The following is a 26,411-nucleotide window of genomic DNA, read 5'->3' on the forward strand; positions in this document are numbered from 1 at the left end:
GTGGATGGGGGGGAGGGGAAAATGGGTGATGGGTATTGAGGAAGGCACTTGTTGGGATGAGCACTGCGTGTTATATGCAAGCCAATTTAATAATAAATTATATTCATAAAAAATTAATAATGCTGCTTTGAACATGGGTGTACAAATATTTGTTTGAGAACATTATTTCAATTGTTTTGGATATATACCCAGAAGTGGAACTTCTGGATTATATGGTAATTCTTTGTTTAATTTTTTGAGGAACTGCCACAGTGTTTTTCATAATGACTGCACCATTTTATGTATACCAGCAATATACAAGTGTTCCAATTTCTCCACATCCTCACCAACACTAGCTTTCTTCCTTCCTTCTTTCCTTTTTTCCTTCCTTCCATCCTTCCTTGTTTCCTTCCTTCTTCCTTCCTTCTTTCCTCCCTCTCTCCATTTTCTTTTCTTTTCTTTTTTTTCCCTTTGCTTTCTTCTTTTCTTTTCGATGATAGTAATTCTAATGTGTGAAGTGAGTTTATGTATTAAGGACCTATATTGTACATGGTATGTTTCTTTAATCTTCTCAATGCTTTAAGAGGCAAGCATGTGTATGTGTGTATGTGATAGAGAGACAAAGGTAGAGACAGAGACAGAGAGGGCAAGAAACAATCAGGATAAGCAAGAACCAGATGCAAGCTCCGAAGCAGTCTGGCTACAGAGCCATTCTCTTCATCAGGGCTGTGAGGCTGCTCACTGGAATGTGGGCTCCCCAGAGGAAGGGACTTATTTATTACTTTCTTCCTAGTGCCTATCACAGTGTCTCCACATGTGTAAAAAACAAAATAAAAAAAGAATGAGTTGTTCCTGATTTTGACCAAAGAGTTTGATCTCACATACTTTCCCCAAGTGGCTGCATCAAGGTTCAGACAAATCGCATTGCATCCTTCTCACCAGACTGGATAAGGCATCCATATGTGAATTGCAAGGCAATATTTGCCTGAATGTTGATAGTTACTTGGAGAAAATACGTGACTACACAGTAATTGCTATGCTTAGTATTTTTAAGTACTTGACATTTCCCATTTCTCTTTATTCCCAGAGGAGAGAAAGCAGCATGAGGAGGGAGAACCAGAACAGCATGTCCAAATTCCTCCTCCTGGGGCTCCCCATCCGGCCAGAGCAGCAGGGTGTGTTCTTCGCCCTGTTCCTGGGCATGCACCTGACCATGGTGCTGGGGAACCTGCTCATCATCACTCTTATCAGGCTGGACTCTCACCTCCACACCCCCATGTACTTCTTCCTCAGCCACTTGGCCTTCACTGATGTTTCTTTTTCATCTGTCACCGTCCCAAAGATGTTGATGAACATGCAGACTCAGGATCTATCGATCTCCTATCCTGGATGTATTTCACAGATGTATTTTTATATATTTTCAGTTGTGTTGATAATCTCCTTCTCGCAGCAATGGCATATGACAGATATGTAGCCATCTGTCACCCTCTATACTACACCACCATCATGAAGAAGGGTCTATGTGTGCAGCTGGTGGCTGGCTCCTGGATTCTCTCCTGTAGCAGTGCTCTCTTACACACCCTCCTCCTGACCCAGGTGTCCTTCTGTGCTGACAACATCATCGCTCACTTCTTCTGTAGCCTCCCCATCCTAGCCAGGCTGTCCTGTTCAAACACCTCTTTTAATGAGCTGGTCATACTTACTGCAGGGGCTACAGTTGTCATTTTCCCATTGACTGGCATTCTGGTCTCTTATAGACGCATTGGAGCTTCTATTCTGAAGGTCTCCTCTACCAAAGGTATCGGCAAAGCCTTGTCCACCTGTGGCTCCCACCTCTCTGTAGTGTCTTTATTCTATGGAACAATTATGACATTGTACTTTTCCTCCACATTGAGCAACTCCAATGACAAAGACATGACTGCCTCACTGATGTACACAGTGGTCAGCCCCATGTTGAACCCCTTCATCTACAGCCTAAGGAACAGAGACCTGAAATTGGCTCTGGAGGTGATATTCAGAAACAATATCCTTTTCACCAAGTGAGAATCACCTAATTGTATTATTTTACCCACTGACCTTGCTAGAGATGACTTCTTGCAAAATTGTTTGTTGACTATCCATGTCTCTTGCATTCTCCCAACTACTCTTTAAATAGGGAGCTATGTTATAGGACCTGACCCTTTTCACTTTGGTCATACTTAGCTTTTAATTATAACCCACAGTTTCTATTTGTTGAAGTAAATGAGATATAAACCAGCTCCTTATTTCCTGTTTATTGTCCACAAATATTCAAATTTCTAATGTTTAGTTTTAGAAATTCCAGAATGCTTACCTTCTTAATGCAGTAGCTAGATAATAAAGTGCTTTTGATGGTTTGCTAAAACTTAAATGAACTTTAATTTGATTGTGCCTGTGACAAGAAGTTAACAGGGGTGCACAGAGGAGTCAATCCAATTACCAAATTTCTCCATGCTAGGAAGATTATGATTTTCCCCTCTAAGTTGGATTTTTGTGGTGAGAACAGCCTCTATCTGCCTGATTAATTTTAATCTGGGAAAGTATGTGTTGTCTTATTCCTAAACTGAGAGCTTTTACTTCTAAGAAGGAAAGGACATATGTGTGAATTCATAACTCACGCACACAAAAATATTTACCATAACTACTAGGCAATTGTCCAAGCTCTGGACATGCAAGTTAAAAAAGAGAAAGACCTCCAAATCAATTCCCATGTAGAGTTTACATTCCAGCATTCCTGACCTCACTCATCATGCTCCTTTTTTTCCATAGCAGTTTTCAACCTTCTAATACACCATGAACTTTACTTGTTTCCTTTATTGTCATTGTTTCTTTACTAGAATGTAAGCTCTGTGGGAGATGAGTTTTTGTGTCTGAAATAAATGAATAAATTCTAAGTTTTGTTTGTAGGTAAAAACTGCTGTAGGTAAAGGAAGCATTAAAGAGGGGGATCACTATGATTTAACTCATAAATAGAATCTGAAAAAAGAAAGAAAGAAATGAATAAACTAACAAAAACCAGAATCAGACCTATAAACAGAGAACAAACTGATGGTTGCCAGAGGGGAGAGGGTGGGTCGTGGGAAAATGGGTCAAGGGGAATAGGAGAAACAGCCCTCCAGTTATGGAATGAGTAGGTCATAGGAATAAAAGGCAGAGCATAAGGAATATAGTCAATAGCATTGTAATAGCAATGTATCAGGACAGATGGTAGCTATACTTATAGTAAACATAGCATAATGTGTAAACTTGTTGAATCACTATGTTGTACAATTGAAATTAAAGTAATATTGTATGTCAACTATACTCAGATTAAAAAAAGGAGGGGGGAATGAGAGTTCTGGTGAGGGGTGCTTTATAAGTTAATGCTATGTGGTTCAGGTAAACTCACTGGAAAGGTAAAACTAAGACATTAGTGAGGATGGGTAAGTAATCCATGGGGATTTCTGAGGAAAAAGCATCTGAAGCATGAAGTTCAGCAACTAGAAATATTCTGAGGTAAGATGGCACCAGGCCTATTCCAGGAACATGAAATGGACCTCTGTAGCTATACAGGGATGAGTTGGGGGGTGGGTGGTAGACAGTAAGTTTAGAGATATCAGGGAACCAGATTTGTTATGCACTTCAGGTCGTAGTAAGTGTATTAGTCAAAGTTCTCCAGATAAATAGAACCAAGAGGGTTTGTGTGTGTTTGTGGGAGAAAGGGGTGTTGGGGGAGAATTTTAAGGAATTAGCTCATGTGATTATAGAGGCTGGTAAGTCCCAAATTGGCAGGTGACAAGCTGGAAACCCAGAGAAATGTTTCAGTTTGAACCCAAAGGCAGTTTGCTGGCAGAATTGCTTCTTTGGGGGAAGTCAGTCTTAAAGCTCTACAGACTGGATGAGGCCCATCTGCAGTATGGAAGGCAATCTACTCCAAATCTGCTGATCAAAATAAAATGATCGAGAGGGAGGCAAACTATATGAGACTCTTAAATTCAGAGAAAAAACCAAAGATTGCTAGAGGGGAGGTGGGTAGGGGGATGGGTTAAATAGGTGATGGGCATTAAGGAAGGCAATTGTCGGGATGAGCACTGGGTGTTATATATAAGTAATGAATCACTAAATTCTACTCCTGAAACCAGTATTACACTATATGTTAACTAACTTGAGTTTAAATTTTAAAAAATGTTAATCCCATTTTAAAAATGCCTTCATAGAAACATCTAGAACAGTATTTGACTAAATATCTGGGTACTGTCACCTAGCCAAGTTGACACACAAAATTAACCACATTAGCAGAGTTTCACTTTTGTGTGAGTGATTGCAGAATCCATTGGAAGCTATTCAGTAGACAAATGGCAAGATCCTTTTGACATTGGTATACACCCATGAAACTATCTAAGATAAGCTATCAAGATAATGAAGTTTCCTGTGCTTACCCTCCTGCTCCTCTTTGTTCCTCTGATCTGTCCCCAGGGCAACCACTGATCTTTTCTTTTTTTCCACATTAATTCTCATCTTCTAGAAGTTTATCTAAGTGGAATCATACAATATGTATGCTTTTGCTGCTGCCCTCTTTCGCTTAGCTCAGCATAAGCATTTTGAGATTCATCCATGTACCAATTTTTATCAATAGTTCATTCTTTTTATTGCTGAGTAGTATTTCATTATAAGGATATCCAACAAACTTTCTGTCCATTTACCTGTTGATGGATGTTTGGAGTGATTCCAGTTTTTTACTATTAAATAAAGCTGTTATGAACATTCTTGTAGAAGTCTTTTTATAGACACCTACATTTTTTTCTTTGGGCAAATACCTAGTAATATGTTAGCTATATATTTAACTTTTAAAGAACTTGTCAAACTGTTTTTCAAAGAGGTAGTGCCATTTTACATTGCCACCGACAGTATATGAGAGTTACAGTTCCTTCATATCTTCAGTGACACTGGATAACAATAGTCCTTCTAATATTAGACATTCTAATAGGTGTGTAGTGGTATCTCATTGCCGTTGAATTTGCATTTTCCTTATTAATAATGATGTCAAGCACATTCTTGTGTGTTTATTTGCCATTCATAAGTCTCCTTTGGTGAAGGGTGTGGTCAAATAGTTTACCCATTTTAAAGTTTTTATTTAAATTCCAGTTTAATTCTAATATTAGTTTCAGGTGTACAGTATAGTGATTCAACAATTCCATACAATACCTGGTGCTCATCATAAGTGCACTCATTAATTTCCATTCCATATTTAACCCATCTCCTCACCCACCTCTCCTCTGGTAACCATCAGACTGTTCTCTGTAATTAAAAGTCTGTTTCTTGGGGCACCTGGGTGGCTTAGTCGGTTAAGCGTCCGACTTTCGCTTAGGTCATGATCTCGTGGTTCTTGGGTTCGAGACCCGCGTCGGGCTCTGTGCTGACTGCCAGCTCAGAGCCTGGAGCCTGTTTCAGTCTGTGACTCCCTCTCTCTGACCCTCCCCTGCTCACGCTCTCTCTCTCCTAGAAATAAATAAAACATTAAAAAAAAAAAGTCTGTTTCTTGCTTTGACAGGTTCTCATTTTTCCCTATGCTTTTTTATTTTGTTTCTTAAATTCCACATATGAGTGAAATCATATGGTATGTGTCTTTCTCTGTCTGACTTATTTCATTTAGTATTATACTCTCTAGCTCCATCCATGTCACACTGCACATGGCAAGATTTCATTATTTTTTATGGCTGAATAATATTCCACTGATACAGCAATCTGGCTGTAGATCCATACCTTAAGTCTGTCTTCTATCAGGCATTCTCTGGAGGGTCAGCATCATGGGGGAAGATGCCCTGTGTGTCCTATTCTTGTATTTCCAATTAGTAGCACAGTGCTAGGAACATGGTAGGTTATATAAAAAAAAAATTCTGCTCTGGTTTCCACTGAAAGGAATCATGTTGGGCATTAAGGATGTGTCTCATGCTTGGACAACACTAGTGAATGAATGAAATTCAGGCTTTTTTTTTTTTTCAGGAGAAAATAAGAAATGGTAGTGGTGGCCATTATCGACTTCCAAAGTCTCTGACATTTCCCTATCCCTTTACTCCCAGTAGACAGAAAAGCAGAATGTGGAGGGAAAATGAGAGCATGTTCCTCCTCCTGGGCTCCCCCATAAAGCTGGAGCAACAGGGTGTGTTGCTGGGCATGTGCCTGACCTTAGTGCTGGGGAACCTACTCATCCTGCTCATCAGGCTGGACTCTCACTTCCGCACCCCCATATAGTTCTTCCTCAGCCACTTGGCCCTCACAGATGTCTCCTTTTCATCTGTCACCATCCCTGATATGCTGATAAATATGTATACTCAAGATCAATCCATCCCATATGCAGGGTGTATAACACAGATGTATTCTTTTCTTTCTTTCTTTTTTTTTTGTTGTATTGATAGTCTCCTTGGAGTGGTGGCATATGACACATATGTGGCCATCTGTCATCTATACTACACCACTATCGTGTGAGAAAACCTGTATGTCTCACCAGTGGCTGTGTCCTGGTTATTCTCATGTAGCAGCACATTGTTCCACACTCTCACTATCTCTCATTTCTTTCATGATCTTGCTGCTCTGCTCAAGTTGTCCCACTATGACACTTCCATCAATGAGTTGGTCATCTTCACTTCCCAGTGGGGGTACTGGGAATCATTATACCACTGACTGGCATCCTGGTCTATTATGTCTGCATTGGGGCGTTCATCCTGAGGGTTCCCTCTACCAAGGGGATCTGTAAAGCCTTGTCCACTTGTGGCTCCCAGCTCTCTGTGGCATTTCTATTCTATAGGACAGTTATGGCTCTGTGCATTTTTCCTATGATCAAACAACTCCAATGACAAAGACATAATTGCTTCAGTGATGTACACAGTTGAATCCCTCCATCTAAAGCCTGAGGAACAGGGACATGAAAGGGACTCTGAGAGAACTTTTTTAAGAGGGAGATCTTTTTCTCCAAGTGACAATCACCTCACCTCAGTTCTTAGTTCACCAAATAGCACTGTCAGAGATTCTTCCTTGGAATACTATGCAGAGGGCCATCCTTGTTGCTGGTACCCTCTCCGCTTCCGTTTCCAGGTGACTTGCTTTGACAGTTTCTCCTGTTTGTTCTCCCTAGACCCAATGACATGAAAGGGTCTCCAGCATAGACACATCAAGTGATAATTTGCTATAACCATCTACATTCTGTGAAGCAAACTTTTTACTTTATTTTATACCTTTTTAGGTTTCCTTAAGCCTTGGGATTTGGCACATACAGAAGCACCCTTATCTTAATTGTCTTCAAAGTACCAAACTTATTTTAAGTCAGGAGACGGAATTTTCCTTAACAATTGCAGTATTGCCTCTTATTCATGAATAGACCAAAACAAAACAAAAAAATCCTTGCTTTCTTCTTTCAGGAAAAAGACATTTGACTGCAAATTTATTTGCTCTTTGGATCTGTCAGGAATTTTATAAGCTGTATCTTCTCATTCATTACATTTCTGATGCCTATGTTGAAGAATTTTGGAGATGTCAAATGTGATGTAGTTTGGAAATGTCAAGTGGACATTTATGATGGACCTCATATGAATTTGTACCAAAATTTGTGAAACTTAATGGTATAGATAATTAGAACACCTTTAAAATGGCTGTATAAAATTAATGATAATCCATATTTTAGCAATCTACTCCTTAGTTTCACTTTCAATTCTAAAGGTATTCTTTTTTCTAGAGTTATAAAATTTTAATTTAACTCCAAGCCTTAAGATAGGGAAATTCAGAATGCTGGCTTACCAATTGGAGTAGTTGCTTAACTAAATGCTTCATATGGTTTCTCAAAATCTAAATACAATACAAAATTTCTGGCAAGTGATTCTAAAGTGCAGCAGAGGTTGAGAACATCTGGATTAAATGATTCAGAGCAACACGTGTAACTGAATCAAGAAATCCACTGGAATAAACTGGGAGTTTGAAGCATAGTGGCTTTTCCTTGGCTGAATTGTGAGTCTGTCATTGGCTGGGCTGTTGCTGGGGTAGAACAACTTTCTTCTCCTGATGAGCCTAGTAAAGTGGTATCCACTTGCAAGACTCGCAAGGAACTCTCTCTTGCTTTTGAGGTCTGCAGTTGATGACAAGGGGTAAGACATGACAGCTCCCCCTCCTGGCTCTAGACTTCATTTTAAATGAGATTTCCTTTTACTAATTTTCACTGAACCAACTCTGATAACACCTGGATTTTGGATTTTTAGCATCTACAACTGTGAGAGGATAAATTTCTGTTTTTTTTTTTTTTTTTTTAAAGATGCATGTTCTGAAAATAAATATCTACACCGATGCTGGGAATGTTATAGGTAATTGACATGATATAACCCAGGAGGAAAATCCTGCCAACATTTTACATCACAAGGAGAGAAACTCTTATCCTTGGAAGCTGTGTAGATAATGAAACATGGACCAAATATAAAGAATCATCCCTTCATGAGATACTGGAGTAGAGCAGATGTCTCTCAAATCGCCCATCATTTAGATTGTAACTGAGGAAAAACCTCATTCTTCCAAAGGAATATTCTCTGAAATATGAAAATAAAGGAAAAATATCTTTTCATGTTAAATTTTGCTGTGAAATACACTCTGTGGAAAGTCTTCCCTGGTGTGAAGATTGTTCAATTAAGATAATGAAAGAAAGTCTTAATGGAAATATCTCTGCTGTCCAAGGGACACAGTTTTATTGGGATGTAATTGACATACAGGTTTTAAATGTTCAACTTAATATATTATGACGTATATACGTGAAGCCATCACCACAACAACAATCAAGGCCATAAATAAATCCATCACTCTCAAAAGGCACCCTCATATGCTTTTCTAAACCTGCCCTCCTTCTTCTTTTTAAAAGATGTTTTATTTATTTTTGAGACAGTTGAGAGTGTGTGTTAGCAGGGGAGGGGCAGAGAGAGAAGCAGGCTCCAGGCTCTGAGCTAACCATCAGCACAAAGCCCGACGTGAGGCTCGAACCCATGAACTGTGAGATCATGACTTGAGCTGAAGTCGGACGCTTAACCAACTGAGCCACCCAGGCGCCCCTGTTTTGTTTCTTAAATTCCACATAAGAGTGAAGTCATATGGTATTTGTCTTTCTCTGACTGACTTATTTCACTTAGCATAATACTCTCTGTTCCACCCTTGTCATTGCAAATGGCAAGATTTCATTCTTTTTGATGGCTGAGTAATATTCCATTGTATATACACCATATCTTTATACATTCATCAGTCAGTGGACATTTGGGCTCTTTCCATAATTTAGCTGTTGTTGATAATGCTGCTATAAACATCAGGGTGCATATATCCTTTTGAATTAGTATTTTTGTTTCCTTTGGATAAATAACAGTAGTGTAATTGCTGGGTCATAGGGTAGTTCTATTTTTAACTTTTTGAGGAAACTCCACACCATTTTGCAGAGTGGTTCTGCCAGTTTGCATTCCCACCAATAGCGTAAGAGGGTTCCTCTTTCTCCACATCTTTGCCAACACCTCTTGTTTCTCATGTTGTTAATTTTAGCAATTCTGACAAGTGTGAGGTGATATCTCATTGTGGTTTGGATCTGATGATAAGTGATGTTGAGCATCTTTTCATGTGTCTGTTGGCCATCTGGATGTCTTCTTTGGAAAAATGTCTGTTCATGTCTTCTGACCATTTCTTAACTAGATTGTTAGATTTTTGGGTGTTGATTTTGATAATTTCCTTATAGATTTTAGATACTAACCCTTTATCAGATATACCATTTGCAAATATCTTCTCCCATTCCATAGGTTGCCTTTTAGTTTTGTTGATTGTTTCCTTCACTGTGCAGAAGATTTTTATTTTGATGAAGTCCCAATAGTTTATTTTTGCTTTTGTTTCCTTGCCTCAGGAGACATATCTAGTAAGAAGTTGCTACAGTTGATGTCACCAAGGTTACTGCATGTGCTCTCCTCTAGGATTTTATCATTTCCTGTCTCACATTTAGGTCTTTCATCAATTTTTTATTTATTTTGTGTATGGTGTAAGTGGTCCAGTTTCACTGTTTTGCATGTTGCTGTCTAGTTTTCCCAACACCATTTGTTGAAGAGACTGTTTTTTCTTCATTGGATATTTTTTCCTGCTTTGTTGAAGAATAATTGACCATATAGCTGTGTGTTCGCTTTTGAGTTTTCTATTTCTGTTCTATTGATCTATGTGTCTATTCTGGTGCCAGTACCATACTATCTTGATCACTACAACTTTGTAATATAACTTGAAGTCCAGAATTGTGATGGACTTAGGGCTTTTTTAAAAGTGTGTTATTTAGTTTCTAAATATTTAGAGTTTTTTTTCTGATGTCCTTTGCTGATTCTTAAATCCATATTTGTCAGATAGTGTACTTTGTGTGATTTGAATCCTTTGAACTTCATGAAACTTGTTTAGTGGTCCTGCATATGGTCCATCTTGGTAAATATTACATATGTACTTGAGAAGAATGTGTATTTTGCTATTGCTGAGTAGAATATTTTCTAAAGGCCAATTAGGACAACCTGGTTGATAGTGTTGTTCAAGTCAATCCATTATTCTTTGCTTGTGTATTATTAAGAGACGAGTGTTGAAATATTCACTTAAAGTTGTGGAGATCTGTCTATTTCTTTTTATCCTTTTTTTTAAAAATTTTTTAATGTTTTTTTTAAAATTTATTTCTAGGAGAGAGAGAGAGACAGCGTGAGCATGGGAGGGCCAGAGAGAGAGGGAGTCACAGACTGAAACAGGCTCCAGGCTCTGAGCTGGCAGTCAGCACACAGCCCGACACGGGGCCCAAACCCACGAACCGCGAGATCATGACCTAAGCGAAAGTCGGACGCTTAACCGACTAAGCCACCCAGGCGCCCCTCTTTTTATCCTTTTTACAGTTCTATCAGATTGAGCTTCTCTCTTTTTAAAAGCCTGTTATTATGAGTCCACACTTTTTTTTTTGTGAGGAGCGATTGATTTTATACTTTTATTTATTTTTTAAATAGTTTATTGTCAAGTTGGTTTCCATATAACACCCAGTGCTCATCCCCACAAGTGCCCTCCTCCATGCCCATCACCCCTCTTCCCCTCCCCCCACCCTCATCAGCCCTCAATTTGTTCTCAGCATTCACATAGTGACTTCCTTCCAAAGAATAAGTAATGGAAACATGGAAAAAAGAGTAACTTTATAGTGAAGAAACGCGAGTTAACCTTAACAGTGATAAATCATGTTGATAGAATGTACCCTTAATATAATGTGATGAGAATGACACCTAAACTCTGTGATCTTCCTCCTCCAAACCCCATACCTCAGTCTAATCATGAAACAAACATCAGACAAAAACCAAATTAGGGACGTTCTGCAAAATATCTGACCAATACTCCTCAACACTGTCAAGGTTATCAAAAACATAGAAAGACTAAGAAACTGTCACAGGCAGGAGGAGACTAAGAAGACATGATGACTAAATGTGGTATCCTGGATGGGATCTTATAATAGAGAGTAGGTAAAGCCAAGGAAGTGTGGATTATAGTTAATAATATAAATATTGGGGCACCTAGGTGGCTCAGTCGGTAAAGCATCCAACTCTTGACTTCGGCTCAGGTCATGATCTCACAGTTCCTCAGTTCAAGCCCCACGTCGGGCTCCACACTGACAGTGCGGGACCTGCTTGGGATTCTCTCTCTCCTCTCTCTGCCTCTCTCAAAATAAATAAATAAACTTAAAAAAATAAAAGCCTGTTATTAAGCACATACATATTTAGAATTTTTATATCTTCTTGTTGAATTTACTCCTTTATCATCATGAAATGACAACCTTTTCCCCTTGTAATACTTGGCTCTTAAATATAATTTCTTTAATATGAATGTAGCTACTCCAGGATTCTTTTGATTAGCCTTTGTATGATATATTCTTTTTCTATCTTTTGACTTTTAACTTATTTATGTCTTTAGTTTCAAGGTGGGTTTCTTATGGACAGTATATATTTTGGTCTTGCTTTTTGATTGAATCTGAGCATCTCTGCCTTTCATTTTAGGTTTTCAAATAGCTTATACTTAATATAATTACTGGTATGATTTGGTTTTATATCTACCATCTTGGTATTTATTTACTATTTGTCTCCTCTGACTTTTATACACTTTTTTGTGCTCTTTTTCTCTGCCTACTTTTGGATTAATTGAGGCATCTTTTATGATTCAATTTATCTCCTTTTTGGCTTTTAGCTTGGGCTTATAGCAAAGATTTTTTTTTCATTTTTTAATTTTTTCATAGTTTAAATAGTTTATTGTCAAGTTGGTTTACATATAACATCCAGGGCTCATCCCAACAAATGCCATCCTCCATGTCCATCATCCCCCTTCCCTTCTTCCCCACCCCCATCAGCCCTCAGTTTGTTCTCAGCATTCAAGAGTCTCTCACGGTTTGCCTCTCTCCCTCTCCCCAATTATTTTTCCCCCTTCTTCTCCCCCGTGGTCCTCCGTTAAGTTCCTCCTAATCCACCTATATGTGCAAACATATGGTATCTGTCCTTCTCTGCCTGATTTATATTGCTCAGCATAACACCCTCAAGGTCCATCCATGTTGCTACACATGGCCAGATTTCATTCTTTCTCATTGCCATGTAGTATCCCATTGTATAGATAAACCACATCTTCTTGATCCATTCGTCAGTTGATGGACACTTAGGCTCTTTCCATGTTTTGGCTATTGCGTTTTTTTTTTTTAATGTTACGCGCTTTGTTTGTTTTTCTTAAATAGTTTATTGTCAAGTTGGTTTCCCATATAACACCCAGTGCTCATCCCAACAAGTGCCCTCCTCCATGCCCATTACCCCCCTTCCCCTGTCCCCCACCCNTCCAGACGGGTTGCACCAGTTTACATTCCCACCAACAGTGTGGAGGGTGCCTGTTTCTCCACATCTCGCAAGCATCTAGAGTCTCTTGATTTGTTCATTTTAGCCACTCTGCCTGGCGTGAGGTAGTATCTCAGTGTGGTTTTGATTTGTATTTCCCTGATGAGGAGGGATGCTGAGCATCGTTTCATGTATCTGTTTGCCATCTGGATGTCCTCTTTGGAGAAGTGTCTGTTCATGTCTTCTGCCCATTTCTTCACTGGATTATTTGTTTTTCGGGTGTGGAGTTTGGTGAGTTCCTTATAGATTTTGGATACTACCCCTTTATCTGATATGTCATTTGCAACTATCTTTTCCCATTCCGTCGGTTGTCTATTAGTTTTATGGATTGTTTCCTTTGCCGTGTAGAAGCTTTTTATGTTGATTAGATCTGAATAGTTCATTTTTGCTCTTGATTCCCTTATAGCAAACATTTTAAACCTAACAGTCTAATTCAATAATATCATATCAATTCAATTATAGCACAAGCAACTTAAAACATACACTTCCATTTCCACTCTCCCAGACGTTGTGCTATTGTCACCATACATTTTACTTTTACATTATTATAATGCCTACTATAGATTTATTCTTTTAGTTTAAAATGGTAAATTGTATTTTAATGTGACAAAATTAAGAGCATTTGTTTTATATTTACCCACATGTTTAATATTCTGATATTCTTCAGCCACATTTCAATTTATATCTTTTTTTTTTGCCTAAAAGCCTTTCTTTAGTTATTTCTTTATATGTTTTCTGGTGATAGATATTTTCAGCTCTTTTACATCTGTCTTTATTTCACCTTCTTTTTTAAAAGTTATTTTCTCTAGTAAAAACTTCAAAGTTAACAAATTCTTTTTCTTTTAGTACTTTTAAGGATGTTGATTCATGTCTTGTGATTTGAATTACTTCCAATGAGAGATTTGTTGTTTTTCTTGCCCTTCTTCAAAATGTATCTTCTCCTTCCAAGTCTGCTCTCAAGATTTTCTTTGTATTACTGGTTTTGAAGTAATTTTTTTATGTTGTGCTTCATCATAGCTTTTTATGTTTTTTTAGAAAACCACTGTTTTGAGTTATAATTGTTATACAAAAATTTGTAGATATTTCATGTGTACAAATTGGTGAGTTTAGAGATAAGTATACAATCATGAAATCATCACCACAGTCTATGCCATAAACATATCCACCCTAAACAAAATATTAGCAAAATGAATTCAACAATGCATTAAATGGATGATAAACCATGATTGAAGTGGGATGTATTCCAGGGAGACAAGAATGATATAACATTTGCAAATCAATGTGGCACACCACATTAATAAAATAAAGGCTAAATATCATATGATCATCTCAATAGATGTAGAAAAAGCATTTGACAAAATTCAACATTCATTTTTGATTAAAATTCTGAATAAAATGGGCGTAGAGAAAATGTACCTCAACATAATAAAGACAATATTTATAAGCCTACAGCTAACATTATGCACAATGGTTAAAAAGCTGAAAGCTTTTCCTTTAGAACTAGGAACAATACAAAGATGTTCACTCTCACCACTTTTATAGTATTAGAAGTCCTAACCAGAGCAATTAGGCAAGGTAAATGCATTCTGACTGAAAGGGAAAAAGTAAAACTGTCACTATTTGCAAATCGCATGATATTATATATAAAATACCCTAAAGACAGCACCAAAAAGCTCTTAGAACTAATAAACGAATTCAGTAAGGTTGCATGATACAAAATAAATATACAAAAAAATATATTGTGTTTCTATACACTAATAACAAATTATCAAAAAGAGAACATTAAAAAAAAAACTCCATTTACAATTGCAGCAAAAAGAATAAAATCACTAGGAATAAATTTAAGCAAGAAGGTGAAAGGCCTATACACTGAAAACTATGACACTGATGAAAGAAATTTAAGAAGACACAAATAAGTGGAAAGATATTTCATGCTCATGGATTGGAAGAATTAATATTGTTAAAATGTCCATACTAGCCAAAGCAATAAATAAATTCTATGCAATCCTGATGGCATTTTTCACAAAACTAGAACAAAGAATCCTATAATTTGTATGGAACCACAAAGACCTTGAATAGCCAATGCAATCTTGAGAAAGAAGAACAAATCTGGAAGCATGATACCTCCTAATTTCAAACTATGTTACAAAGCTATTATTGGCATAAAAACAGACACATACGTCAATGGAACAGAATAGAGAGTCTGGAAACTAACCCGTGCAAATATGGCCAGTTGGTGTATGTCAAAGTAGCCAAGAATAAACAATGAGGAAAGAACAGTCTTTTCAATAAACGTTGTTGGGAAAACTGGATAGCTACATGCAAAAGAGTGAAACTGGATCACTATCTTACGGCATATACAAAAATTAACTCAAATGGATTAAAGACTTAAACATAAGATGTAAATCCATAAAACTCCTGGTGGTAAGCTCCTGGACATTGGTCTTGGTGATAACCTTTTTTGGATTTGACACTAAAAGTAAAGCAGCAAACACAAGAATAAACAAGTGGGACTACATCAAACCAAAAAGCATAGGCACAGCAAAGGAAACCATGAACACAACAAAAAAGGCAACCTACTGAATAGGAGAACTTATTTGCAAAGCATATGTCTGATAAGGTGTTAATATCCAAAAATATACAAAGAACTCATACAACTCAATAGCAAAAAAGCAAACAATCCAATTATAAAAAGGGTAGAGGATCTGAACAGATATTTTTTCCAAAGAAGACATTCAGATGGTCAACAAGTTCATCATTAATCATCAGGGAAATGGAAATCAAAACCACACAAATACAGACAGGGATGCATTTTATCAGATTATTGGATATGATGATTAACTTTAAAAAACATAGTTTTTCAGAATCACTTTGATAATATCCTTAATAGACTATAATTCTAATTACTAATTCAATTGGAATATAATTTTTCTTTCTAAAATAAAAAAATAATAAAGTATTTTTAATATAATTTATTGTCAAATTGGCTTATATATAACACCCTGTGCTCATCCCAACAAGTGCCCTCTTCAGTGCTCATCATCCATTGAATTAAAGAATAACTGGCCTGTTGATGTGGCTATTATCAAAAACACAAAAATGACAAGTATTTGATACAATGTGGAGAAAAAGGAGACTCTTGTACACTGTTGGTGGGAATGTATATTAGTGCAACCACTATGGAAAACAGTAGAGAGGTTTCTCAAAAAGCTCAAAATAGAAATACCATCTGATCCAGCAATTCTACCTTTTGGTATATATCCAAAGGAAACAACAACACAAGTTTGAAAAGATGTCTGCACTCCTATGTTTATTACAGCATTATTTACTATTGCCAAGACATAGAAACAACATAAGTGTCCACCAATGGATGAATGGATACACACACACACACACACACACACACACAATGGATAAAGAAAATATATACATACAATAGAATATTATTCAGTCATAAAAAGAAGAAAATTTTGTCATTTGTGACAAAATGGCTGGAATTTGAGGGTATTATGCTAAGTGAAATAAGTCAGACAAAGAAAGGCAAATATTGCGTGATCTTACTTATATGTGTAACTCCCCCCACCCAAAAAAAAAAAATTCCCCAAACCCTGAACTCATAGACAGAGAACAGACTGGTGTCTGCCAGATGTGGTGGGTGAGATGCTGGCAAAATGGCTGAAGGGATCAAAAGGTACAAACTTCCAGTTATAAAATGATTAAGTCCTGGGAATGTAATGTGCAGCACGGTGACATAGTTAATAATACTGTATTGCATATTTGAAAGTTACTAAGAGAGTTGATCTTAAATGTTCTCATAACTAGAAAAAAATTATAACTATGCATGGTGATGAATGTTAAGTAGACTTATTACGGTGATCATTTTTTAGTATAAACAAATAACAATCAATATATTATGCATCCAAAACTAACATAATGTTATGTCACTTATATCTCAATAACACTTTTAAAGATAAAAAGGAAAGATACAAATATAAGGAGCAAAACAGGAAGCATTATTATAGATCCTCAGATATTGAAAGGATCATAAGAGTTTCTTATGGACCACTTTTCACTAGGGCATTTGAAGGTTTATATCAAATAGAAAACTCCTTAAGGATACCATTTATTAAAACTGACAGAAAACATTGAAAATGGGAACACTGATATCTTAAGGGAATTAAGTGTATTATTAAAATACCTTTTTACAAAGAATCTCTAAGCCCAGATGGCTGCACTGGGAAAAGTTCCAAATAGTTAAAGAGAATTTAACAATAGTTAAAGAGAAAATAACAAAATAATAGAAATAGAGCATACATTCCAACTTGTTTTATGAGTACAACATAACCTTGATACCAAACCTGGTAAAGGCAAAAAAGGAAAATTACAGACAAACCTCTCTCTTGAACATGGATGCAAATCTCATAACAAAATATTAGAAAAAGAAATCTAGCAATACATATAAAGAGTAATATAACATGATTAAGTGGGATGCATTCTAAATACATGAGAATGATTAAACATTAGGGGAAATAATCAATGTAATTCACCACAAAAACACAAACTATTACAGTTATGTAATTATCTCAACAAAAGCAAAAATGTGTTCAATATATTCAGCACCTGTTTGTAATAAAAACCCTTATAAAATTTAGCCAAACCTGACAAAGAACAGCTATTTAAAAAACCTACAGAAAACAACGTGTTTCATGATAACATGAAATAGCTTAAAAAGCTTTCTTTCAAGATTTTTATGAGGCAATAATTAATATTTTTCCATCTACTTATTCCCACCCAAGGCCTTTATATTAGTATAAGAAAATTGCTGGTGTTAGCATTTAACTCATATTTTAACATTATGATCCTTTACAACATGGTTTTGACCTGATTCTCAGCCATGGCCATGTATGAACACATGAGATAAAGAAAAAAGTTCCTGGAGAGAGGCAAGATGGCGGAGAAGTAGGGAGCTCTGTACATTTCACTCACCCCTATCTCTGAAACGGAGAAGACCTGAAGCCATAGGAACCCTTACAGAATCCAGAAATTTGAGAGGAAAAGGAGACAGAGTCCGCTGAAAAAACCTTGTAGTGTGAGTGTGAACTGGGGAAGATAACAACCTGCCATGACCAGAGACACAGAGGGAGGGGAGGGAGCCCCCTTTGCAGGGAACCGTGATGAGTTTCGGGGAGATAAAAGAAAGAGAGGCAGAAACTGCTGAAGACACTGTCCCTGTCGCTGGAGAAGAGAAAATGCTCGACTCGGGACACAGAGGGATCCGGTTTCCTGCTGTCCAGCTGACCCTAGGTGGGACGCACTGGTCCCAGGCGACCCCTGGAGAAACTGCGCCTCGCTCACCAGCTCGACCTGGAGGTGACTCAGTGGTGCCTGAAGCTGAACCCTTGTGCTTCTGGCTCAGCTCGATCCCCGGGGGGGAGGCGATAGGCTTGAAACCTGCTCTGAGGGATTCAGGCATTGTCACTGGGGCGTGGAGACTAAAATCTGGAAATGAGGCCTAGCTTGGGTTATAGAGCAGGGTCCACCTTGGCTACGCCCACNGGGGGGGGGGGAGGCGAGGGGCTTGAAACAGCTCAGAGGGACTTGCCTGCGAGTTTGTATTTCGGGCAATATCAGTGGGGCGCGCAGACATAAGATCAGGAAATGAGGCATGGCTTGGGATATAGAGCACAGTCCACCTTGGCTACAGCTGTGGCACAGGGAGATCAGACACAAAAGAGTGAGGTGCAATGCTTGGTTCGAGAAGGAACTGGAGCAACACCATTTTTCTCCCCACAACCACCAAGGCGGGACCTAAGGGCTGGCGGGAGGCAGTGGAGGCTGAGACCTGCCTACACCAAACCATGCCTATCCCTGCTAGAGAGCTGCCTTTTTTCTTTTTCTTTTCTTTTCTTTTTTTTTCTTTTTTACCGGAGCCCGGGACAAGACTAACATGGATGCACTGCCCTGATTAATTCTGGTCACTGGCTTACTTAAACAGTCACATTTAATCCATTCTCTAGATGTATATTCTACACCTCCACCACTACCTTTTTATCTCCCTCTCTCTCTGGAGTAATCAGACTATATACTTTCTCTGAGTAGCATTACCTTCATTTCTTTAGGCTCGTCTCTAACCATATACCCCTCTTTGTCTCTGAATTCAGCCTCTGACTCTCCCTGCTGGTCATTTCATTTCCAATTTCACTTCCTCCCCACCCTGTCATTTCTCTTTTTGTATATGCTCTTCCATCAGCATTGCATACACCTGCCTCTTTATTTGTAGCTGGGAATTCTGGTTATATGCTTTTAGACTGTCCTTTGTCTACTGGGTTTTTTATCTTTTTCTTTTCTTCTTTTTTATTTTTTATGTATTTTTATTTATTTATTTATTCTTTTGTCTTCCCTCCTTCCTCTTTTTTTTTGTCCCTTCCTTTTTTTCTTTTTCTTTTTCCCTTTTGGTTTGCGTGTTTGTTGGATTTGTCTGTGTGTTTGTGTGCCTTTGCTCCCTGTGTGTTTGTCTGTTTTCTTTTCCAGGGCTACCTCAAGAGACAAGTCAAAGTACACCTGGTGGAGAGTCCCAAATACCACTACGAGTAGGAAAATAAAATAACCAAGGTCTCAACAAGAGAGACGAAGAGACATCATTCAAAGAACACTTCCTGAATGGATAGACCCTGGACAGTAAGAGACTTTGGTACAGCAGCACTCACAGGCGCAGAGTGCATACAAGCTTTTAAAACTAACAAGAGATAGAAAGCTAACCAAAATGACAAAACCGAAGAACTCGCCTCCAAAGAAATTCCAGGAAGTAATGACAGCTAAAGAACTGCTCAAAACAGATATAAGCAACGTAACTGAACAAAAATTTAGAACAATAGTCATAAAATTAATGGCTGGGTGTGAAAAAGGCATGGAAGACATCAGAGAAACTACAGCCACAAAGACTATGGAGCTTAAAAATAGTTGTGATGAATTACAAAATGCTATTAATGAGATGCATAATAAAATGGAGGCATCCAATGCACAGATTGAAGAGGCAGAAAGGAGAATCAGTGATTTAGAAGACACAATTAGAGAAAAAGAGGAAGCTGAGAAAAAGAGAGATAAACTGATCCAGGAACACGAAAGGAGAGTTCGAGAGCTCAGCAATACAATCAAATGGAACAATATCTGTGTCATAGGAATTCCAGAAGAGGAAGAGAGAGGGAAAGGCACTGAAGGAATTCTGGAACAAATTATAGCAGAGAACTTACCCAATCTGGGAAAGGAAATAGACATTGAAATCCAAGAGGCACAGAGAAGTCTCCTCAGATGTAACTTGAATTGATCTTCTGCACAACATATCATAGTGAAAGTGGTAAAGTATATGGACAATGAGAGAATTCTGAAAGCAGCTAGGGATAAAAGGGCCCTAACATACAAAGGGAAACCTATCAAAGTGGTGACAGACCTATCTACTGAAACTTGGCAGGCCAGAAAGGAATGGCAGGAAATCTTCAATGTGATGAACAGAAAAAATATGCAGCCAAGAATCCTCTATCCAGCAAGCCTGTCATTCAGAACAGAAGGAGAGATAAAAGTCTTTCCAAATAAACAAAAATTGAAAGAATTCGTCACCACTAAACCAGCCCTACAAGAAATCCTGAGGGGGACTCTACGAGATAAATGCTGCAAGGAACACAAGGTACCAGAGATACTACCACAAGCAAGAATCCTACAGAGGACACAATGACTCTAAACCCATATTTTTCCAATAACAACACTGAATGTAAATGGGCTAAATGCCCCAATCAAAAGACATAGGGTAGCAGAATGGATTTAAAAAAATCCATCTATATGCTGTCTACAAGAAACTCATTTTAGACTTGAGGACACCTTCAGATTGAAAGTAAGGGGATGGAAAATATCTATCATGCTCCTGGACATCAAAAGAAACCTGGAGTAGCTACACTTATATCAGACAAACCAGACTTTAAAGTAAAGGCAGCAACAAGGGATGAGAAGGGCATTGTATAATAATTACAGGGTCTATCCATTAGGAAGAGCTAACAATTATAAATGCCTATGCACCAAATACAGAGGCACCTAAATACATAAAGCAATCACCAACAGAAACAATCTTATGGATAAGAATGTACTAATAGCAGGGGACTTTAATACTCCACCACAGAATTGGATAGATCTACTAGACAGAAAATCACTAAAGAAACAATGGACTTGAATGACACATTGGACTAGATGGGTTTGACAGATATATTTAGAACTCTACATCCTGAGGCCATGGAATTCACTTTCTTCTCAAGTGCGCATGGCACATTCTCCAAGATAGATCACATACTGGGATATAAAGCAGACCTCAATAAGTATAAAAGAATTGAGATCATATCATGCACACTTTCAGATTACAATGCTATGAAACTTGAAATCAATCACAGGAAGAAGCTGGGAAAACCTCCAAGAACATGGAGGTTAAAGAACACTCTACTAAAAAACAAATCAGGCAATTAGAGAAGAAATTTTAAAACATATGGAAACAAATGAAAATGAAAACATAACAATCCAAACTCTATGGGATGTGGCAAAGGCAGTCATAAGAGGAAAGAACATTGCACTCCAGGCCTATTTCAAGAAATTAGAAAAAGGGCAAGTACAAAATCTAACAGTGCACCTAAAGGAACTAAGGAGAGCAACAAGAGCACCCCAAACCCAGTAGGAGAAGAGAAAACAAAATAATAAAAATCGGGGCAGAAATAAACAATATAGAATCCAAAAAAAATAAAATAAAATAAAAACCTCACAGTTGAAAAGAACAATGCAACCAAGAGTTGGTTTTTTGAAAAAATAAACAAAATTGACAAACCTCTAGCCAGGCTTCTCAAAAAGAAAAGAGAGAGCATTCAAATAGATAAAATCGTGAATGAAAATGGACTTACTACAACCAACCCCTCAGAAATACAAGCAATTATTAGGGAATACTATGAAAAATTATATACCAACAAATTGGACAACTTAGAAGAAATGGATTAATTTCTAAACACACACTCACTACCAAAATTCACACGGGAAGAGATAGAAAATCTGAACAGACCCATAACTAGTGAAGAAATAGAATCAGTTATCAAAAATCTCCAAACAAATAAGAGCCCTGGGCCAGATGGCTTCCCTGGGGAATTCTACCAGACATTTAAAACAGAATTAATACCCATTCTTCTCAAGGTATTCCAAAAAATAGAAATTGAAGGAAAACTTTCAGACTCATTTTATGAAGCCAGCATCACTTTGATTCCCAAGCCAGACAGAGACCCAGCATAAAAGAGGTCAATATCCTTGATGAATACAGATGCAAAAATCCTCAAGAAGATACTTGCAAATCGAATTCAACAGCACATAGAAAGTATTATCCACCATGATCAAGTGGGATTCATTCCTGGGTTACAGGGCTGGCTCAATATTCGCAAAGCAATCAATGTGACACATCACGTCAACAAAAGAAAAGATAAAAACCATATGATCCTGTCGATAGATGCAGAAAAAGCATTTGACAAAATACAGCATCCCTTAATCTAGGGTCTTAATAAAGACCCTAGAGAAAGTTGGGACAGAAAGAACTNTTCCGGGGTTACAGGGCTGGCTCAATATTCGCAAAGCAATCAATGTGACACATCACGTCAACAAAAGAAAAGATAAAAACCATATGATCCTGTCGATAGATGCAGAAAAAGCATTTGACAAAATACAGCATCCCTTAATCTAGGGTCTTAATAAAGACCCTAGAGAAAGTTGGGACAGAAAGAACTTACATAAACATCATAAAAGCCATCTATGAGAAGCCCTCAGCTAACATCATCCTCAATGGGGAAAAACCGAGAGCTTTCCCCCGAGATCAGGCACACGTCAGGGATGTCCACTCTCACCACTGTTGTTTAACATAGTGCTGGAAGTCCTAGCATCAGCCATTAGACAACAAAAGGATATCAAAGGCATCAGAATTAGCAAAGAAGAAGTCAAACCCTCACTTTTCGCAGACGACATGATACTCTACATAGAAAACCCGACAGACTCCATCAGAAGCCTACTAGAACTGATTCATGAATTCAGCAAAGTTGCAGGATACAAAATCAACATACAGAAATCGGTTCCATTTCTATACACCAATAATAAAGTAACAGAAAGAGAAATCAAGAAGCTGATCCCATTCACAACTGCACAAAGAAGCATAAAATACCTAGGAATAAACCTAAGAAAAGGTATAGGAGATCTGTATGATGAAAAATATAGAAAACTTATGAAGGAAATTGAAGAAGACACAAAGAAATGGAAAAATATTCCATACTCACAGGATTGGAAGAATAAATATAGTTAAAATGTCATTACTACCCAAAGCAATCTACACATTCCATGTAATCCCAATCAAAATTGCACCAGCATTGTTCTCAAAGCTAGAACAAACAATCCTAAAATTTGTATGTAAGCACAAAAGACCCTGAATAGCATAAGTAATTTTGAAGAAGAAAACCAAACCGGGAGGCATCACCATCCCAGACTTTAGCCTCTACTACAAAGCTGTCATCATTAAGACAGTATGGTATTGGCACAAAAACAGACACATAGACCAATGGAACAGAATTGAGAACTCAGAATTGGACCCACAAATGTACGGCCAACTAATTTTTGACAAAGCGGGAAAGAGTATCCAATGGAAGAAAGATCGCCTCTTTAACAGATGGTGCTGGGAGAACTGGACAGCAATGTGAAAAGAATGAAGCTAGATAATTTCTCACACCATACTCAGAAATAAACTCAAAATAGATAAAGGACCAGGAAACCATAAACACCCTAGAGGAGAAAGCAGGAAACAACCTCCTTGACCTCAACCGCAGCAATTTCTTACTTGACACATCTCCAAAGGCAATGGAATCAAGAGCAAAATGAAGTATTGGGACCTCATCAAGATAAATAGCTTCTGCACGGCAAAAGAAACAATCCATAAAACCAATAGGCAACTAACCGAATGGTAAATGATAGCTGCAAATGACATATCAGATAAAGGGCTAGTATTCAAAATCTATAAGGAACTCATTAAACTCCACACCCCAAAAAACAAACAATCCAGTGAAGAAATGGGCAGAAGACATGAACAGACACTTCTTTAAAGAAGACATCTAGATGGCCAACAGACACATGAAATTATGCTTAGCATCCCTCCTCATCAGGGAAATACAAATCAAAACCACACTGAGATACCACCTCATGCCAGTCAGAGTGGCTAAAATGAACAAATCAGGAGACTCCAGATGCTGGTGAGGATGTGGAGAAATGGGCATCCTCCTACACNGCCGTGAGAGACTCTTGATGCTGAGAACAAACTGAGGGCTGATGGGGGCAAGGGAAGGGGCGTGATGGGCATGGAGGAGGGCACTTGTTGGGATGAGCACTGGGTGTTATACGGAAACCAACTTGACAATAAACTATGAGAGAAAGAAAAAAATGGAGTAGAAATCAGTGATGTTGAAAACAGGAAAAAAACAAGGAAAATCAATGAAACTAAAAGCTGGCTGTTTGACAAAATCAATAAAATTGATAAATCTGTAGCCTTGCTATAAAAAGAGAGGGATCTACAAAACTCCGTGTGTGGCTCAAGGAAGCTGCAGGAGGGTCAGAGCACTGGGCTGGGGCTTCGGAGCTGTGGACAGACCCACTTGTGTCATAAGCTACAGGCTGAGGATCTATGAGGGCTTTGGGACCCCTGAGCAGGAGGTCAGCCTCTGGTCCCTCACCTTTCAGATCTTCATGGAGCACCTACTGAGTGCAGTGCAGTGCAGTGAAGAGAACAGACACTACGCCTCCTGTTCTCATATGCTTTATGTTCCAGTGGGGAGGGGCCCAGGGAGACCAATAGAGAAGTATGTGGGCCTTACTAAAGAAGGGCAGAGGTGTTCAGATGGTTTAGCAGGGGCTTCCTCTGCTGGAGCCCCTTTGTCAGCCCCTGCCCAGTGACCAGTGTTCTGGCTGCCAGGACAACCAGAGTGGATAGGGTGAGGAGCGGGCCTTTGGGTTGGGAGGGGACAGCATAGAAGCCCAGTCCCTGCAGGGGTGTTGTGGGAAAGTGGTATGGGAGGCGATGTCAGGCCTTTGACTCTGCTGCACATTCACCTACCCCCAGCTCTATCTCCTCCATCCTGGGCACCTGGCTGCACAAGTACACGGCTGCACCAGTACTGTCAGCCTCTGCACTTTCTTGGCCTAATGCAGCTGGTGACGTATGCACAGCTCAACCTTCCCAGATTAGATATGGAGCACCATGCCCACCTTTTCCTGGCCCAGCTGGAGCGTCCAGAGACTATTGGGGCAGAGAGGGAGCGGAGAATTGGGAGCTTGGTGCGTGTGTGCACTTAAGGAGTGGAATGAGGTTGAGTCACACTAGGAAAAGTCTCCAGAGGCTGGTGTTGGGCCAGGAACCAAAAAATAGCCTCTGGCCACTCACCTGGTTGGCTGCTGTCTGAGGAGAATTCCTGGGGGTAGGGTCTGTGCTGTGATATCTTCTGTCTTTGGAAAGGCAAATGGAAAGCTACTCATGTCAGCGAGTCCTCCACTTCCACTTCTAGTGCCAGTTCTAGGGCTGAATCTATGACCAGCTCCAGACCTGGAGCAGCTCCAGTACCCTCAGCTCTGCCATCAGCTCCCGTTGGAATTAGCAACAGTTTTAAGCTAGAGCCAACCTCAGAGCTAAAGCTGGCTCCAGCATTATCTATAGCACTGGCCATAGAGCTAGAGCCAGCTCCAGAGCCAGGTCTAGCTCCAATGCCGTAGCTGCAACCAACTCCAGAACTGTTTAACCTATTCTTAAAACAAATGGATTAGTGGTTGCTTCTGAAAATCAGCTGGGAAGGGACTCAAGGGAAATCTCTGGAGTGATGTCAATGCTATGGATATTGATATGGATTCGTTAAAATGGATTAACCAGTTCAGTAGTGTCTAGCATATCATTACATGCAAAGCATATATTATAATAAAAATATAAAAAGAACACAGACTGTTTAATTTCCTCTCAGTTTTATGAGGTGAAAAATAGCCAAGAGTAATACATAGTGATACAAATAAGATTTATTTTTGGAAGAAATGACTGAGAGGAGGATGTTGGAGGATTATTTCTTTATCTGGCTGATAATTTCATGGATTTGTTTCTTTTGTGATAATTTATCAAACTGTGCACTTAATGTATGCTAAATTTTTCTCTCTGTATGTTATATTTCCATTAGCAAATAGTTTAAAAAGATTTTTTAGTATTTATTCATTTTTGAGAGACTGAGGGAGACCCAGCATGCGCTGGGGAGAGGCAGAGAGAGAGGGAAACACAGGATCTGAAGCAGGCTCCAGGCTCTGCTGTCAGCACAGAGCCCAACACGGGGTTAGAACTCACTGATTGTGAGATCATGACCTGAGCTGTAGTCAGATGCTTAACCAACTGAGCCACCCAGGTGCCCTGAAAATAGTTGTGTTTTTTTTTTT

The 26,411-nt window shown here is 38.6% G+C and overlaps 1 protein-coding gene and 1 pseudogene across 1 annotated transcript; both read left to right on the forward strand.

The window, feature by feature from the left end:
- The first annotated feature begins 1,081 nt into the window (after window positions 1-1,081).
- Window positions 1,082-2,022, forward strand: LOC144235039 (olfactory receptor 1J4-like). The gene is given in 2 exon segments (XM_077768480.1): window positions 1,082-1,394; window positions 1,397-2,022. Coding segments are annotated over 2 exon segments (939 nt in total).
- A 4,050-nt stretch (window positions 2,023-6,072) lies between these two features.
- On the forward strand, window positions 6,073-6,928 carry LOC144235040 (olfactory receptor 1J4-like; annotated as a pseudogene).
- Window positions 6,929-26,411: the final 19,483 nt, after the last annotated feature.

The sequence above is a fragment of the Crocuta crocuta genome, unplaced genomic scaffold (assembly GCF_008692635.1).
Source record: "Crocuta crocuta isolate KB4526 unplaced genomic scaffold, BGI_CrCroc_1.0 scaffold35, whole genome shotgun sequence".
Taxonomy (NCBI): domain Eukaryota; kingdom Metazoa; phylum Chordata; class Mammalia; order Carnivora; family Hyaenidae; genus Crocuta; species Crocuta crocuta.